Raw genomic sequence first — 15,776 nt, forward strand, 5'->3', positions numbered from 1 at the left:
TGACTTACCTTGGTAAGCAGGTGGGGTATGGTCAAGTACGTCCGGTGATGGCCAAAATTTCAGCGATAAATGACTTTCCAGTACCTAAGACCCGACGTGAGCTACGTAGATTCCTGGGCATGGCCGGTTTCTATCGGTGTTTTTGTCGCAATTTCTCCTCCGTTGCTGCACCATTAACTACTTTACTCAGTCCTTCAGAACATTTTGTCTGGTCAACTGATTGTCAAACAGCATTTGAAAATATTAAAGTGTTGCTGTGTAGTAAGCCTGTTCTGTCTGCTCCAAATTTCTCCTTGGCGTTCAAACTGGAGGTGGATGCGAGTGATTTAGGAGCTGGTGCCGTACTCATACAAGAGGATAAGGATGGAATCGATCACCCGGTCTGTTATTTCTCTAAGAAGTTTAATAGAAGTCAACGGAACTATTCAACGATAGAGAAGGAGGCTTTGGCTTTGCTGTTGGCAATCCAACACTTCGAGGTTTACGTTGGTTCTTCTGTATTTCCTGTGACTGTTTATACAGACCACAACCCTTTAACTTTTATTTCACGTATGCGTAACCAGAACCAAAGGTTGATGAGGTGGTCCCTTATTTTTCAGAACTACAATCTTGAGATCCGGTACAAGAAGGGTACAGATAATGTCGTGGCAGACGCTCTGTCTCGGGTCTAAGGAAGAGTACCTACTGGTATAGGTTGGTTCTATCAAACATGTGTATGTTTGTTTTTTAAGGGTGGGGGTGTTACGTCCCGTAGCGTTCTCTCTCTCTCTCTCTCTCTCTCTCTCTCTCTCTTCACTGTCACTTGTTACAGGTCCCGTAATTGGATGACGTCGCGGCCAGTCATCGGAGTCTCGCGACATCCCGAGAACCAATGAGACGCTAGTGGGCGCGTATAAAGACCCGGATGCGACACGAGCGCGGGAGAAGCGTTTGCTTTGTTTTGTTTGCTCTCCTGCGTTTGCTGTCGTGTTTTTGCTCTTGTTTAGTTTGATTTGTTTATTGTGTGTTTTCTTCACTTGAAACTGTGTTCATCATGCCCTACTACTGATACTGTGATTATGGCGTGACTCGACTCTTGATTTGTCAGAGTTTGTTCAAGTCCTTCTCCGATACATAGTGATGGGACCAGGTTAGTATGTCACGTGACTTACACCTCGCAACACGTAGAGTAAAGTTGTTTAAACACACTAGTTTAGGAGCGGGTGCCAATTTATGTATTTATGTTTGTTAGTTAGTGTAGATAGCGGTGTTCTACACTGAAGATGTTATTTTCCTTGCTTTCTTTTGATTAGTTTAGAATTTGTTGGGGTTTAGTTAACTTGTTTTGTTTTATTGATTTTTTTTGTTTTAGCACCGCTCTCGTCCCTCGCTTTGTTATCGTTTATTTTACTTTTGTACATAATTTGTAAATAGGTATTTGTTTGTTTTGGATGTATGTTTGGTTCACTGCTTATTGTATCATTGGTGTTTTGTTACATTGAATTATTTTTCCCTTACTAAAAGCAACTACAAATTTAGTTCTTCTCTGCCTGTTTCTTTACTACACACATCACATCTCCTTAATAAATGAGTCCATTCTTTTAACAGCTTTTTAATAGTTAATCTTTTCTCATGTTACGTCTCCATATCCTCTAGACGCCAGGGGGACGTAACAGCCAACAATTAATATATGAGTCTGTGGTCAACATTTCTGAATGTTTTAATATTTTCTAAACAGTTTCAGTCTTGGCTAACATATAATATTAACATATTCCAAACCCATGAAAAGCATGTAACTTATTAGGCATGTATTTTGTGATCATGCATTTATTTAACAAAACACAATAAAACTTCCTATATTACAATAAAACATGAATAAAATCATAATTCCAGGCATAAAGATCTTATCTCCAAGCTTCATGATCGGGCTGTTACATCAGCTACTAAATCTGCTTAGTCACTGTCTGGCAGGGACCAGTAAAAATGTGTCAGATCTGTAAGTGAAAGTACTGTATATAGTGTATATACTGTATATAGTTTCTATATGTAAGCTACTTTACTTATTATACAGTAGTCATAGAGTTTTTAATAATCTAAATCTTGGAGTGTCTGAGGCATGAACCTGTGACAACACATCTTAGGAATGAAGTCCAGATGAGGACTTGGAGGTTTGGGCTACTCCTTCACACATGCAGAGAGGATATGGTGTCAGGTGCAGATGTTGTCAGAACATGTTTGCGCGAAGCACAGACGACCTCGTCGCACGATATAGCAAGAGCTCGGCATGAGACACAACATTACCACAAAATCACCAAACCCTGCAGGCCCTCTGTGGGTGCGTCTGCATGGCTTGGCCCTCAAGAGAAAAAAATGTTAGTCTCAAATTGGTTTGCATGTCTTTTTCAAATAAGGAACAGACGAAAAAAATTTCTTCACGGCCTTACAAGCTGATGCAATTTTGTTGTAATTGCTGTTGAATTTGTTCTGAACTATGACAAAATGAAAAACTCAGCCTGTACTTTGACACTAATCAAAATAAGATCTTTAAATCCACTAATAAGATTACTTGGCTAAGCTGATCAAAAAAGCTCACTACTATCACACACACCTGTCATATAAGCTTGACAGTATGGCTTATGATAGTCATATATTGAACATTCTACAGACTCACCTATTTTAAGACAACAGCGGAATTTAATCCACTCAGACAAAAAGGATTTCACTGAAAAGCCCTGGCTTCTTTAGCATACAAGATTTTAAAACAGTAGCATGCATGTTTTTTGCTGGCTCACTTCTCCATAACCTACGGTTCATCTGGAGTTCAGCGAAATCCTGATCATTGCCCTTACTGTGCAACTCTATACTCAAACAAAGATTCCCATAAATACATAATTAGAACATGTCAAATTATGGGACAATTATTGGAAATTGTGCAAATGTGCATTATGGATCTATTCTTTTAATATATAATGGAACTTTTAAACCTGCAGGTCAGAGTAAAGTCAGTTCCAGAGATTGTGTTTCAGCAAGTGCAGTCTCGCTTCTCAAACCACATTAAAGAAAGGTGCAAATTCTTTTTCACTTTATTGCCTTCTTGATTGATTCTGTTCTTCAAATGCTTTCTTTGGAGTGACATGTAATTTGTGTGTAAGTGGAGCATATGTTTAAGTAATAAATTCTAGATTTTTTTTTTTAACTATAGCTATATTACAGGCAGAGGAAATGCTGAATGTTTCAATTTGCATTTATTTATGTATGCCTAAAAATACAGTTTACATCAAAACCAACTGGTTTATGCAAAACTCCAGCCAAACCAATTTACAGTACTTTTGTACAAACCAAAAGTAAAACAATCAAATATTACTGCTTGAACCTCATGACATTTCTGTATACAGAAAATCAAAAAGATGGGCATGCATAGTTTAAGAAGCAGTTTTGAAGCCATTAGAAAATATAATGTTTTGCTGCTTCTGAAGAAAGCGCTCTAAAAACAATCCTGGACCATTCGTATTTGCACAATCTTTTGCTACATGCAATCACATGTACCATATGTAGAAAATATTCCACATGACACTAATTCATTCTTATCTATTTCATAATCATGCAGTTGTCTATTTGTTTATAAGAGGAAACATGATAGTTTAATACGTCATTATCTTTCTTGACTTGATTCCATTCCATGTTGCTTTTAAAACTGTACAAATCATTTAGTAGTTTTCTCTACCGTGCTCAAAGAGATCTTTAGGTTGAGCTTTGTGTGCAAACAGATGCATCTCATCATGTTAACTGAAGAATAATGAAACTTATTCTTGTCAGATTCAGAAAAACATTCCTCCCATTCATTTAATCCATTCTTACTTTCTGCCATCATTCATCACTCCACATCTGCTTCTTCCTCCTCAGCTCCAGGGCCACACTCCTTCTCTGGCAGCAATCCATACTCATTGAGGAAGGCCTCTACATCGGTAGCAAAGAACTCCTCGTTGAAATGCTGCGTAACAGCCAGGAAGTTCCCCAGCAGCTCTCCAGCCTTGTACACCAACAAGGAGGGAAGAACTTCATCTGGGAAACGCTCGCCAGCTCCGGTGGCAGCCGCATTAATGCGGCAGAATTTAACGCTGGGATACTCAGTGGCCAAGCAATCCATGCAGCTGTTAAGCGCCTCGCACCCCTTCACTCCATCTTTGTAGATGTGCACCACCACCACTGTGAGCCGGTGCTCCTTCTCAATGACCTCTAAAAATGCCTCGCCACTGTCAAGGTCATACACGGCCTCGAATTTGGGCCCGAAGCTCAGGCGCTCGTGCATCTCCTGCATGCACTGCTTGCGGTACTTACGCAGACTTTTCTCATCATCTTCCTTTATCAACTCATACTCCTGAGCACTCATCTGGGAAGGGAAAGAGAGGGAGGGAAATTCAAAGTTTGCTCTAAATATGCATATATGTTTTTCAATTTGATGCCAAAGACAGCCCCCCCACCATGGTTTTGACATTTTATGTCTATTAAGAAGAAAGTGACAACAATTTACCCAGTTTCATGATAGTTATTTTTGACCCAACTTATACAGATGGAGACTTAAAGTATAATTTTGACCCCACTTTTTACCACCAGAATCAGAAATGCATAGTTTTTCTCCAAAATGCTAATTTTTATTTTCAAATCATGGCCAGAAGGGGCAACCTTGCGATTGAATCCACCCACACAAACGTCTTTGGGTTTTTGAGGGGACGACATCTGTCTTAGCAGCTCTCTCTTGCTGGGAGGCAGAACCTCCTGGTCCATGCTTTCCAATTTAAATTTACGCCAGTCATTGATGACACCTTTTGGTCCTGGAGATGGTTGGAAAAGAAAATGCTATAAATTAATGAACTGGATTACATCAATACGTTGATAGCCAACCATAAAGACAAGCTATATAGCCTACTATAGTCAGTTCGGTTTCAATGGTGGATGATATCAGATCACTTTAGGTCAGACATATTTGATAGGAATTTATATAGTCTCTATGGCTAAAATGGGGGAGGGGGATGAGTAAATGTCCACACACTAATGTCATTTCTATAATTAAAATTATTATTAGGCTTCGAAGCTTACTGCTCCCATCGCAGGGTTGAATGTGTGCACTATTGTTAATTTATCCAAGAGAATACAATGCCATTCACAACAGGAAGTTGGCTACTATTGTAATGCATACTATTGTATATTTACCAAACTTTTTTTTGCCAGGTAAACCCCTTTAACCTAAAATATTTTCTGAGATTTTATCAATATTTCCATTATTCAACAACACATTTTGCATGTGCATGTACATTGTGTTGGTAATTGGTCACACGTCATACAGATAATTTCTTTTTAGTGTTTTATTTTGATTGGGTTTATTCTACAAATGATTTATTTTAATTTGACATTTCTATGAGTTCTAATTATTAGCTTCCTGCAGTCCTCTCACAAAACCCAGCACAATATTATATACACTGTTAAATATCGCTGTAGATTTAGCAGCACAGTACTGTAAAAACCTACAGTACAGTACCACATTTCTATATTACAGTAAAATACTGTAATTTAGATTGCATTCTGGGTAATTTTGATTGAGCAGGAATATTTTACAGTATATTTTAGTGTTGCTGTAACCCTGCTGTAACCTGGCTGTAATATACCAGGCAATAATACAGGATTGCTGTAAATAACGCTCCACCTGACGTCACATCACATAGAAGAACACAGCCGCTGGTGACTGGAGAAGCAGAACGGTGTATTTCTGGAAGTTTGGTAAGTTAATTTTACTATTATGTTTTTACAAAGTGCATCGTTTTTATTCTTGAATGAAACTGCACATTTATATTTATATATAATACCATATATTGCTTCTCATTCTTCTCATTCTGATTGCTCTTCATTAGATCACTTTCTATAGCCTGTTACACATGAACTTTACAGGCGCAAACAATAAGAGCCACACTGACCTGTATGAGTTACAATCACTGGTTCCTCATCCACGATTCTGTCAGACATTTTTATCTGTTGATTATCTGTAGGAAAAGATGAAATCTTTATCACATCAATATCACATCTATACAAAATAATTCAAATTCTCTAAATGGTTTCAACAAAAGTTACATCTCTGAACTACTATCTAGTTTCTAACAAAGAAAACAATAGACATAACAGTCATTTTCAGGCGCTTTTAATGCACTCAAGAAAGATTTAATAAATTCACTGAATTCTAACAAAGTGTAGCATCAAATCTTAATTTAAATGTTGGCACAGTGTCTTTGTGTCGCCGAACCTGATCACTCTTTCTTGGAAGATATTAGGTTTATCAGGAGTAAGAAGATTAGGTTACCCAATGATCCAATTTGTTTGCACGACTGGACGTCGGCGATATGATGTCATGGAATGACAAATGAACTGTCCTCGATTAATTCAGAACATGCATCAACTCCCCGTTTCAACCCTGGCACTTTAAATTGGATTAAGTCAGTTTGCCTGTTATTCTTTTCAATGCACCTATTTGATTCTACAAGCAATACCAAAAAGCATTACGTAAAATAATTAGATGCCACCCTAACGCCAATATTAAAATTACCAATATAGATATTTGTTTGTGTTCAGGTCAGACATTAAACAGTTTTTTTTTTTTTTCATTTCAAATGCGTGGACGTCACTGCAGTAGATTAGCAGCTTAATACTAGAGCTCAGAGACTTCATTTTCCCCCGCTATAGCCTCTGAACTCACACCCCCTCCAGCACCAGTACCTTTCACTGCTCTCAGTAAATCACTGATTGCTAATTGAGATTACAGCTATGATGCAATTCCTCAGATGGCAAGAGTTAGAATCCTGTGATGTTGTTTCAAAGGTTGCTTCCATTTTCTTTGCTATCTTTTTAAAACTTTGATAGTTGATTTGCGCACACAGCTTACTCTTTATGGGTTCAAAATACTCAAGAAAGCATGATATTATCATAGTCTTCCATTTCAGTTTGTGTCTTGGAAAATGGTATCTTATCTTTAAAAAAAAAAAATTTAAAAATAGGGGTTAATTCAGGATAGGACACTTTTTCCCAGTCATCTCAATGGCAAAAAGTGTCTCTATTTACCTTTTTTAACCCATATTTTCATGTTTAAGCATGATTATGATTATAGAACATTAAATTACTTGAGTTTCTCAAAAACTTTGTTTAAATTTGATGATGCTATGCTAAATAAGGCTATACTGTTTTTAACCACCTTGATCATTTCTTTATCAAATTCTTTCTAAATGTTTTTCATTCAGTCCGATCTGAATCTTTGTCTTGTTGAATCATGCAGAATAATACACATGGTATGAAAGTTTGCATACTTTTCTAAGATAAATATACCATAGACAACACAACTGCAATCTACAGTACATCAAAGCATCTGAGCCAACCACTTAAAAAGCCAGCACCAAGGCTTGCTCTAACTTTTAATGAGCAAATCAAATGAATAGGTGTATTTTAAGTAGACTTTGCTTCATGCAGTCTGTTTGGCTGTTACCTCGCTCATCAAAAGTATGTTCAGTCCTATAATTACATAGGTTTTAGTTAAATAACACTGTGACTCACTTAAAGCTGTAAAACAAAACAAACCAGAAAATAAGAATATGTAAGGTGCATACAAGCATGAATAGACTTTCTAGAATAGAAATTCTCTAACTGTAAGAGTAAATCAGTTTAGTCCTACAATAACCCGCTAAATCAAAACGTTTCCCTGCTCACCTTTTTGTAGCGTCCGAGTACTTCCCTTCAGTGAGCTAGCCTTCTGTGAGTTGTTATGTGGTCACTATCACCATTAACTTGTCCTTCATCCTTTTTTTGAGTGTGCATGGGGAGGGCACAAAGAAGCTTTCTTAAGTCAAGATACATTGGACAACTCTGTGCTCCTATGCAGAAATAGCACAAGGAACTTAAGAGGATTTAAGTGCAGTAATTAGACACTGTTTAGAAGACAACCAATGATAAAGGTACCATATAATAAAATAGAATAATGAAGGATAAAATGTGAAAAAATTGATGCTAAAATGGAAGAACAATTTTTGTTTTTTAAAATGGAAGAACAATTTTTGGTAAATCAGATCTGCTTCTTGCTTCTAATCTCAACATCTAATATAATCTAATCTTAATTTATATAGAGAGTATAGCTAATATATTAGTTTAAATCTCTCTCTCTCTCTCTCTATTATAATAAAAAATATACTTATATATATATATATATATATATATATATATATATATATATATATATATATATATATATATAAAATTAATCAAAAGTGACAGTAAAGACTTGTACCTTGTTGCAAAAGATTTAATAATCAAAAATAATCAAAAATCCCTTCCACAATGTTCTCAACATTGATAATATTCAGAAATGTTTGGTAATATTCAGAAATTTTGATTTGGTGTTTAAGCACCAAATCAGCATATAAGAATGATTTGGGATCATGTGACACTGAAGACTGGAGTAATGATGCTGAAAATTGAGCTTTGCCATCATCACAATATTATTTTGTTCATTCGTTTACTACCCTGAAATATGCACTGTAGTTATTAAATGTGGAGAGATGGAGGTTAATAGATAAATTAAGAGAATCTTTGAGACAGAGAAAAAGGAAGATGGAAATGAGATAAAGCAGCACTGACCGTTCTGGCTAACTGAATGCAAATGCACAGATGGTACATAAGTCGGATTGACCGCATTAGTGTGAAAAAACACCCATCTTTGCAGCCTAACTATTCCTTGCTGTATAATTCCTACTGACATCAAAAACAAAAATTATTTAAATTAACTCAGAGTCAGTGACATGATGCATCATTTTACAAAAAATAGATAAACAAAATGATGAAAAGATGTGCTCATCTTTTTAAAAAACTGAATACATTGACATTATCTAATTGGGGTCTATTTTCAAAAATGCATGGAAGTTTTTTTTTTATTAGGTGACAGCTTTTACACATGAAGCTTCATTTCACTGATAATTTTATTTAAATCTTATGGTTTATGAAGAAATCTAGAACTACAGTTATAGTTTCTTTTATTTTCCTTTCCTTTAGTTTTCCTTTTAATGTAATTGCACAGCATGTAATATGAGTTATATGACTTGAAATGAACAGTCAACAGAGCAATGATTCTGTTTTAATCACAAATAGTGGATATTCAATGGTGATATTATGTACTTGCCTTTCTGTATTTGTCTTCTGTCATTGACTAAAGAGAATTTCTCCATTGTTTTCTGATGATCAAAGAGTGGTTTTACAAACCTAAAGTGTGGGAGGTGAACTGTAAGTTATTAGGCATGTGAGGTAAAAGCCGGTCTGTTTCTGCTCATGGAGACACACCCATATTGGGATCACCAGCAGGTGAGTGCGCACACTACCACCCCCTCAGTAGTTCAAATGGTTTGTCATTGTAACTGGGTGTGGTGTAAATGTAGGAAAACCCAAGGGCTTGCTATGGCACCATCATAACAGCAGGGAGTTGTGACCACAGGTTTCAGGTGATACCTGGATTATTTTGCAAATATATTCTAGGCTTCTGTTTTTAAATTGCTTTCAGAAAAAAAAAAAAAAAAAACCATACAGCCTAGACATTGCATAAATGTTTGCATACTTGAGAGAGGAGTAGACAAGTTAACGTTCACAATTTCAGTCACGTTCAGTTTTAGTTGACGCTAGTTCTGGCCATTTATTGGCTTATCAGATTAACTCTTTCCCCGCCATGACGGAATTTGCCATCATTTATGAGACAAAACATTTTATGGCTTTCCGTGTTTTCAATATTATATAGAGGGCGCTATTATGCATTTTCTGAAACAGTACTGAATCTCCTGATCAAAACAAAGGCAAAGAAGAAGCAGAAACAAGCGATAGCATATGTAAGCTGATGCATATGTAAAATAACGCGATTAGCAGCATTAAAGAGCAAATAAATCAAAACAAATGTTACCGAATGAAATGTCGACCAAGGACGAGGTATTAGTGATGTAAAGTCCGATTCATTTCTGTGAACCAGTTCTTTCAGACGGTTCATTTCAATGATCTGGTTCAAAAAAACAAATCATTGGTTCCTAAACGTTTCGCACCTACAGCACACATTACAGATATTGATTCACGAACACAGATATGTTCTACATGTCTTAAGTAGCCTATATAGAAAGAATAAACCAGTCTTATAAACTTATTATAATCTGAATGCACAATAAACTATAGTAAAATTTATTTACATCTCTCGACAGACAGGGTTTTGCAGGTTTTAATATAAAGTTATTTAATAACAGTTGTCATAATAAGCATATTTCCAGTACGTGCCTCAGTCTTGCATAGTATCGTCAACTTACCCATCAGAATCCTCGGCAGACTTCGTCAGTTGGTTGAACCGGCTCATTCGGTTCTTTTTGGCTAAGTTCAGACTATGTTCAGACTGTCAATCCAAATTCATTTTTTGTGCATATCTGATTGAAATCGGATCAGATTTAGCAAGTGTGAATGGCCAAAAATCACATGAAATGCGATTTTTACGAATCTGTTGCAATTACCGAGCTCGGAGCCCTCTCCCCGGACAGCACGCCAAATACGTTTACCAATTTATGTACCTGACTTATTTGTAAGTGTGAACTTGTGAAATCCTATTCAAATCACATTTCTGGAAATCTGTTTCAGTCTGACCACTCCAATTGGATTTTGTGTGGTTAATGTGACTTTCTCAGGCCACGGAAAATGTAAACGTCAGACGTTGTTATAGGAAACATGCTTAAAGTAGCTGCAGAAACAAGGTTGTGTTATTGCAAAGTCCCGGACGAGCAGAAAATGACAATATAACGGAGACATGTTTTGAGACCTGCGGAGACGACAGCACGGAATAAAGTCCTCCTATGTTTTTGCTGCTGCGCTTGACTACTCGATCTTATGAGGCAGCAGCAAAAACATAGGAGGCTGCAATTTGTCATGTTGTAAATAAGACAACATCTATATTGTAAACCCCTCTATGTTGCGGTTGTTGTTGTTGTTTTTGGCATATACCAACCAACTCAACGTCATTGCCATAGAAACCAATGTAGATATTCCGGAAAACAAAAGAATGGCATGGACACACAAATCAGATCTGAACAGTTGTGATACACAATGTTGACAGTCAATAATTTTAAATCAGATTCCAATCAGATACACAAATAATTGGATTTGGAATGACAGTGTGAACATAGCCTCTGAGTCGGATGTGCTATTTGGCTGTGCGTCTTGCGTAATCAACCTCGGAACTAAAGTTTAATTCAGTTCGATAGTCAGTTACTTCCTATGAACAGGCTCAAAAGAACGATTCTTTCAAGAGTCGAACATCACTATGAGCTATAGGACTGTGCAAGCATTGGGGGCATCAATGGACTCGAGCTACTCCATCTATGTTTTGATCATCGTTCTGAATCCGATCCAGGCGAAGTCTTTGACAAAAATGCAGTTTTCTCAGTTTGCTCAAAATGTTGTTCTTTTAAATGAAACAGCCACATTCAAGTGTAGATTAAAAAAAAGAATTCATGAAGCTACAATATTTTTTTTGTTTAAAAGCAGAGGGTCTGTTCTTTTGTTTTGATTGATTGCATCAGATATTCATACAACAAAATATTCTGGGGACCATGAAACTTTTGTGAAAATGATGAAAAATGCTGGTGCTGGCTGGCAACATTTTTAAAAAATGCTGGCGGGGAAAGAGCTAAAGGAATACTCCAGGTTAAGGAATATACAAGTTAAGATCAATTGACAGCATGTTGACCACAAAAAAAAAAAAAAAAAAAAAAATTACTCATCTCTTGTTAACTTTTTCATTTTTGGGAGAACAAACCCTTTAAAATTTGTGTGCCCTCTTTTGAAACAAGACAAGAAACACTCCCATTTCCTTTTACACGCATCTACATGCAAACAAAATCCAGTATGCACTTCAAAACATAATCTTAGTGTTTCCCAACCTTTATGATCAACCTTATAAAAACCACTGACTCAGAGCTTTAAGACTACAGTGGAGTTTCTATTTTTTACCTTTAAAATTAATGAGGCTACATCACAATGACCCACAAAGGAATTGGTTACACCTCTCTGTCACGTTTCCATTTACGGTGAGTAAGAATTACCTGAAAGCCTGAGATTGCTTTAGAGTCAAGCGGTCAGAATTCCTCAAGGGCTTTTCATTTCCTCTGGCCAGAATGAGAAAACAAATGCACACTACGTGTCTGACAGTATGCGTCTAGCAGACCCATGCTTGCTGAAGTCTGTTTTATAAATGATCTTTACCAGGAAATTATGTGCACTAACTCACTGTTTCTCTATTAGTTTTCCATTGCTCATACATAAACAAGCAGATAAAACCCCAGAATTATGAAGTGAGGGGAAAACAACCCAGACAAGGTCAAAAGTGTAAATGGGACTGAGTACAGGAAGGTGGTTCCGAAAGTACTTCTTGAGATTCGCAACTATTAGAGGACTTGTTTTGTTAATATTTTGGTTAGGACTAATTCAAGTTCATCTACAAATTTTGCATTACTTTGGTTGCAACATGGGGCAAAATAGCATAACACCTCTGAACTTTTGAAGCATCTGTAGAATTAGTGGTGTAAAATATGCTGATGTCATGGTTTGAAAGGAGGTTTGATGTTCTGTGGAAGTAAACATAGCCTACATAAAATAATTATATATTTTTTTCATTGTAGAAATTACATTTGTAAAAATACAATTCTTTGAATTTGATTACATTTAAATTCTACTTTTTAATTCGGGATACTGTCAGTCCCGGCGCCATGGGAGGGCATTGGGGGGCCTGGCCCGCCCTGTGAGTCACTAGTGCCCGCCCTGGACGAGTCGACAACTCCACGTCCCACCAACCACCAGTCCTTGCTTTTTTTAATCAATAGGCTACTGTCATCAAAAGTTATCGTTTTGTATCATAACTACCGGATAAAAATGTGTTTGATCCGATTTAAAAAAATAAAATAAAATAAACGGATTTGATTGGTTTGTAAATATTGAGCGCGGAAATGTTTGGTTGTGTGCTAAGCATAGTGCTGCCGCTTAATGTTAGCGGTCATTTTTTAAACAACTGCTGAACTATCTCGTGTGACAGTGTCTGAGGATATACGGCGTTTCTTTAATCAAAGACCACCAAAGTTGGCAGGAGAGATCAGCGAGGTAATGCTAGGCGAAAGCCCGAGTGTTGCTGTGAGACTGAGACATATCCAGCTGCAGACCCGCAGCACCACAGTTTCAGAACCGCAGCCGCAGAGACTGACGCGCTAAAACAGAACAAAAACAGTCAATATTGCGTCTAAAATGTCAGTAAATTCATATTTATTACTTGTTTATAGAACTGCCATATGAAATCAGTGTCATATTTTCAGTCGTGGTAGGCACTCTTGGTCGTGTGATGTTGCTTAGCTGTATCATATGTCATAAATATAAAAACTCCACATTTTAATTTTGCTGCATTATTCAGCCGCGGCTCGTCTGGGTGGGGCATAGCCCAACGAAATATTCATCCAAAAATAGACTGAAATAATAATATATTGTAAATGTGTCCAGCATTCTGCAACAAATATTTTTCAGATTTTCTAGTCGTAAAGTGAGCAGGGTATACTAAAATATAGCGCAAGGATTCGGCAGGCATGAATCATGATAAGCGGGGCAGCCTGTCTCAGAGCCCTCCCAGCTCTACAGCGCCCCACAAATTTCCAATGTAAACCTATGATGTAAACCTGTGGTGAAAAATGGAACTGCAGCACCCATTTGAGCAGCCGTTGAGCAGATTTCTGGCTGCCCTGCTTACTTCCAAGTGACGTTATGTCACGTAAACCTCGCTCTAGGTCAAGACAACATCAGTCCGTTTCACATATGTGTCTGTATCAGGTCAGTAACTAGTTGGCACGTCTGTTCTTCCTATGTGGAGTAGCGTATTAAATAAATGAGAGGATAAACCCTTTAGTTCATGTGAATACAGTAGTTCTGTTGTGTTTGTTTTATGTTTTTCTGAGAATAGACATGACTTTTTTCTTCGCTGGAATTCCTACATACCTTGTAACATCCTAAAACAACATTTGTCATGCTGCGCTCATTTGTTTCGATTTCTCCTCGAGAGGCAGCGCGAGCGCCTCAACAGCGCAACATTTTGTTAGCGTCAGTACATTACATCAGCGGCAGCCTATAGACCAATTTGGTGTTTGCAAACAGCGATGACGTTTTTTATGGGCGGAGCCTACCTGGTTGCAGAAAATGACAGTTGAGCAGTGGCAGTCTATGGAACCCACGAAATAAAAGAATTAAAAAAAAGTTAATTTTGAGTTTATATCTCACAATTCTGACTTTTATTTCTCGCAAACCTGAGTTTATATCTCACATTTCTTACAAAGAAAAACAGAATTGTGAGATATGCTCGTTATCCTGTAACTCGTTATACTCGTTTTCTGAATTGCAATTTATCCCGCAACTCTGACTTTTTTCCCCTCAGAATTGTGAAATAAACTCACAATTGCGATTTATAATGGCCGAACTGGGAGTCATAAACACGCAAATGCATGAAAAAAAAATTGTGTCTGGCGCCGGGTCTGGATACTGTACAGGATTGAAAGCAGCATTCTCAGTTCACACACATATTGACCTGCACATTACATAGAACATAAACATGATTTATGCCTTTAATTTTATACAGCTATATTATATTTCAGGAGTTCATTAAAAATAATCGGATATAGTAAAGAGAAAGAGTATTTGGCGTGGTGTCCGAGGAGAGGGCTCCGTATAGTTCGTCATTTTGGCCCGAAACCAAACCGAGTACCTCCCCCGTGTCCCTAGCTGAACCAGCCAAAAGTGAAGTGTCGTTTTGGCGAAGGGATGCATAATCTGTCGAGGAACATAGGAGTCGGCTACATAATGTATATAGGCCTCCTCTCGTACTGATTGGATAAATCATTTGAACGAGTCCTTTCATTCCCTGCAAATGCCATTCTGTCACATCACAACCATTCAACAGTGCTGTGCTAATGTCTGAGTATATGTGCGGATGTGCACGTGCGTGTATTGTACAATCCAGTGGCCCACTGCGCTTACGCAAGGGAAACGCAATGGTTATTCTTTCTGTTCTTACGCATCATTTACTTTCACAGATTACTCACGCTCATTCATAAACATTTTTTTTTGGTCTGAGGCCCCTTTCTCCCACTGCAAGAAAAATAAATGACTTTTCTTCAGCCACCAGGTGACAGTAAACGCACAGCAACCACTTCCTGTTTAGACTCAAACTGAAGAACAGATACAAACATTGATACAATACAAACGTAATGACACTCTAAGTAGTTATTTATGCGATGTTTTCATTAAGAGTAACGGAAAGTATACTTATTAGGGCAGCTTGGGGTTAAAGGGATTTTTCTCCCAAAAAGGAAAATACAGTCATTAGCCGATTTACTCACCCTCGTGTTGTTACAACTCCTAGCCTGTTACTTTATTTCCTTCGCGAACACACAAAATTTGATGTAAAAGAGGTTTCAAATAATTTCTACAGCTACTTTTGTGAGGAAACTAAATTTACATCTTTATTCAATGTAAACCTTTACATCAAACTGTAGCTCTCCTTTGTGAGTTCATGAGAGAAGACTGATCTGGTTCGGGAAGTCGGTTCGTTTTAATGAACTGTGATCCAGTTCATAAAAACACTTTGATTCACTAATGAATTAGAAGGCTTGTTCGACTTGAAGCAGCGCTGCACAGACCAATTGGTGTATGACATTAAAGGGTTAGTT

At 37.3% G+C, this 15,776-nt stretch overlaps 1 protein-coding gene across 2 annotated transcripts; it reads right to left on the minus strand.

The window, feature by feature from the left end:
• Positions 1-1,683: 1,683 nt before the first annotated feature.
• On the minus strand, positions 1,684-7,865 carry pdcb (phosducin b). 2 transcript variants are annotated; one of them, XM_048207099.1, is made up of 4 exons: positions 7,723-7,865; positions 5,949-6,014; positions 4,663-4,811; positions 1,684-4,369 (listed from the first exon to the last, which is right to left on the minus strand). In XM_048207099.1, the coding sequence occupies exons 2-4, from the start codon at positions 5,995-5,997 to the stop codon at positions 3,854-3,856; spliced, it is 714 nt and encodes a 237-aa protein (XP_048063056.1). In that variant the 5' UTR covers positions 5,998-6,014; positions 7,723-7,865; the 3' UTR covers positions 1,684-3,853. The 2 variants fall into 2 exon arrangements, with proteins under 2 accessions (XP_048063056.1, XP_048063057.1); XM_048207100.1 differs by having other exon boundaries at positions 4,684-4,811; positions 7,723-7,863.
• Positions 7,866-15,776: the final 7,911 nt, after the last annotated feature.

Source organism: Megalobrama amblycephala, linkage group LG11 (assembly GCF_018812025.1).
Source record: "Megalobrama amblycephala isolate DHTTF-2021 linkage group LG11, ASM1881202v1, whole genome shotgun sequence".
Taxonomy (NCBI): Eukaryota; Metazoa; Chordata; class Actinopteri; order Cypriniformes; family Xenocyprididae; genus Megalobrama; species Megalobrama amblycephala.

Coding starts and splice junctions, on each gene's coding strand:
- pdcb (XM_048207099.1), bottom strand. CDS start 5,997: ATGTCTGACAGAATCGTGGATGAGGAACCAGTGATTGTAACTCATACA. Junction 4,812..5,948: donor AGTGATTGTAACTCATACAG/GTCAGTGTGGCT, acceptor AACCATCTCCAG/GACCAAAAGGTGTCATCAAT. Junction 4,370..4,662: donor TGGGTGGATTCAATCGCAAG/GTTGCCCCTTCT, acceptor TTCCCTTCCCAG/ATGAGTGCTCAGGAGTATGA.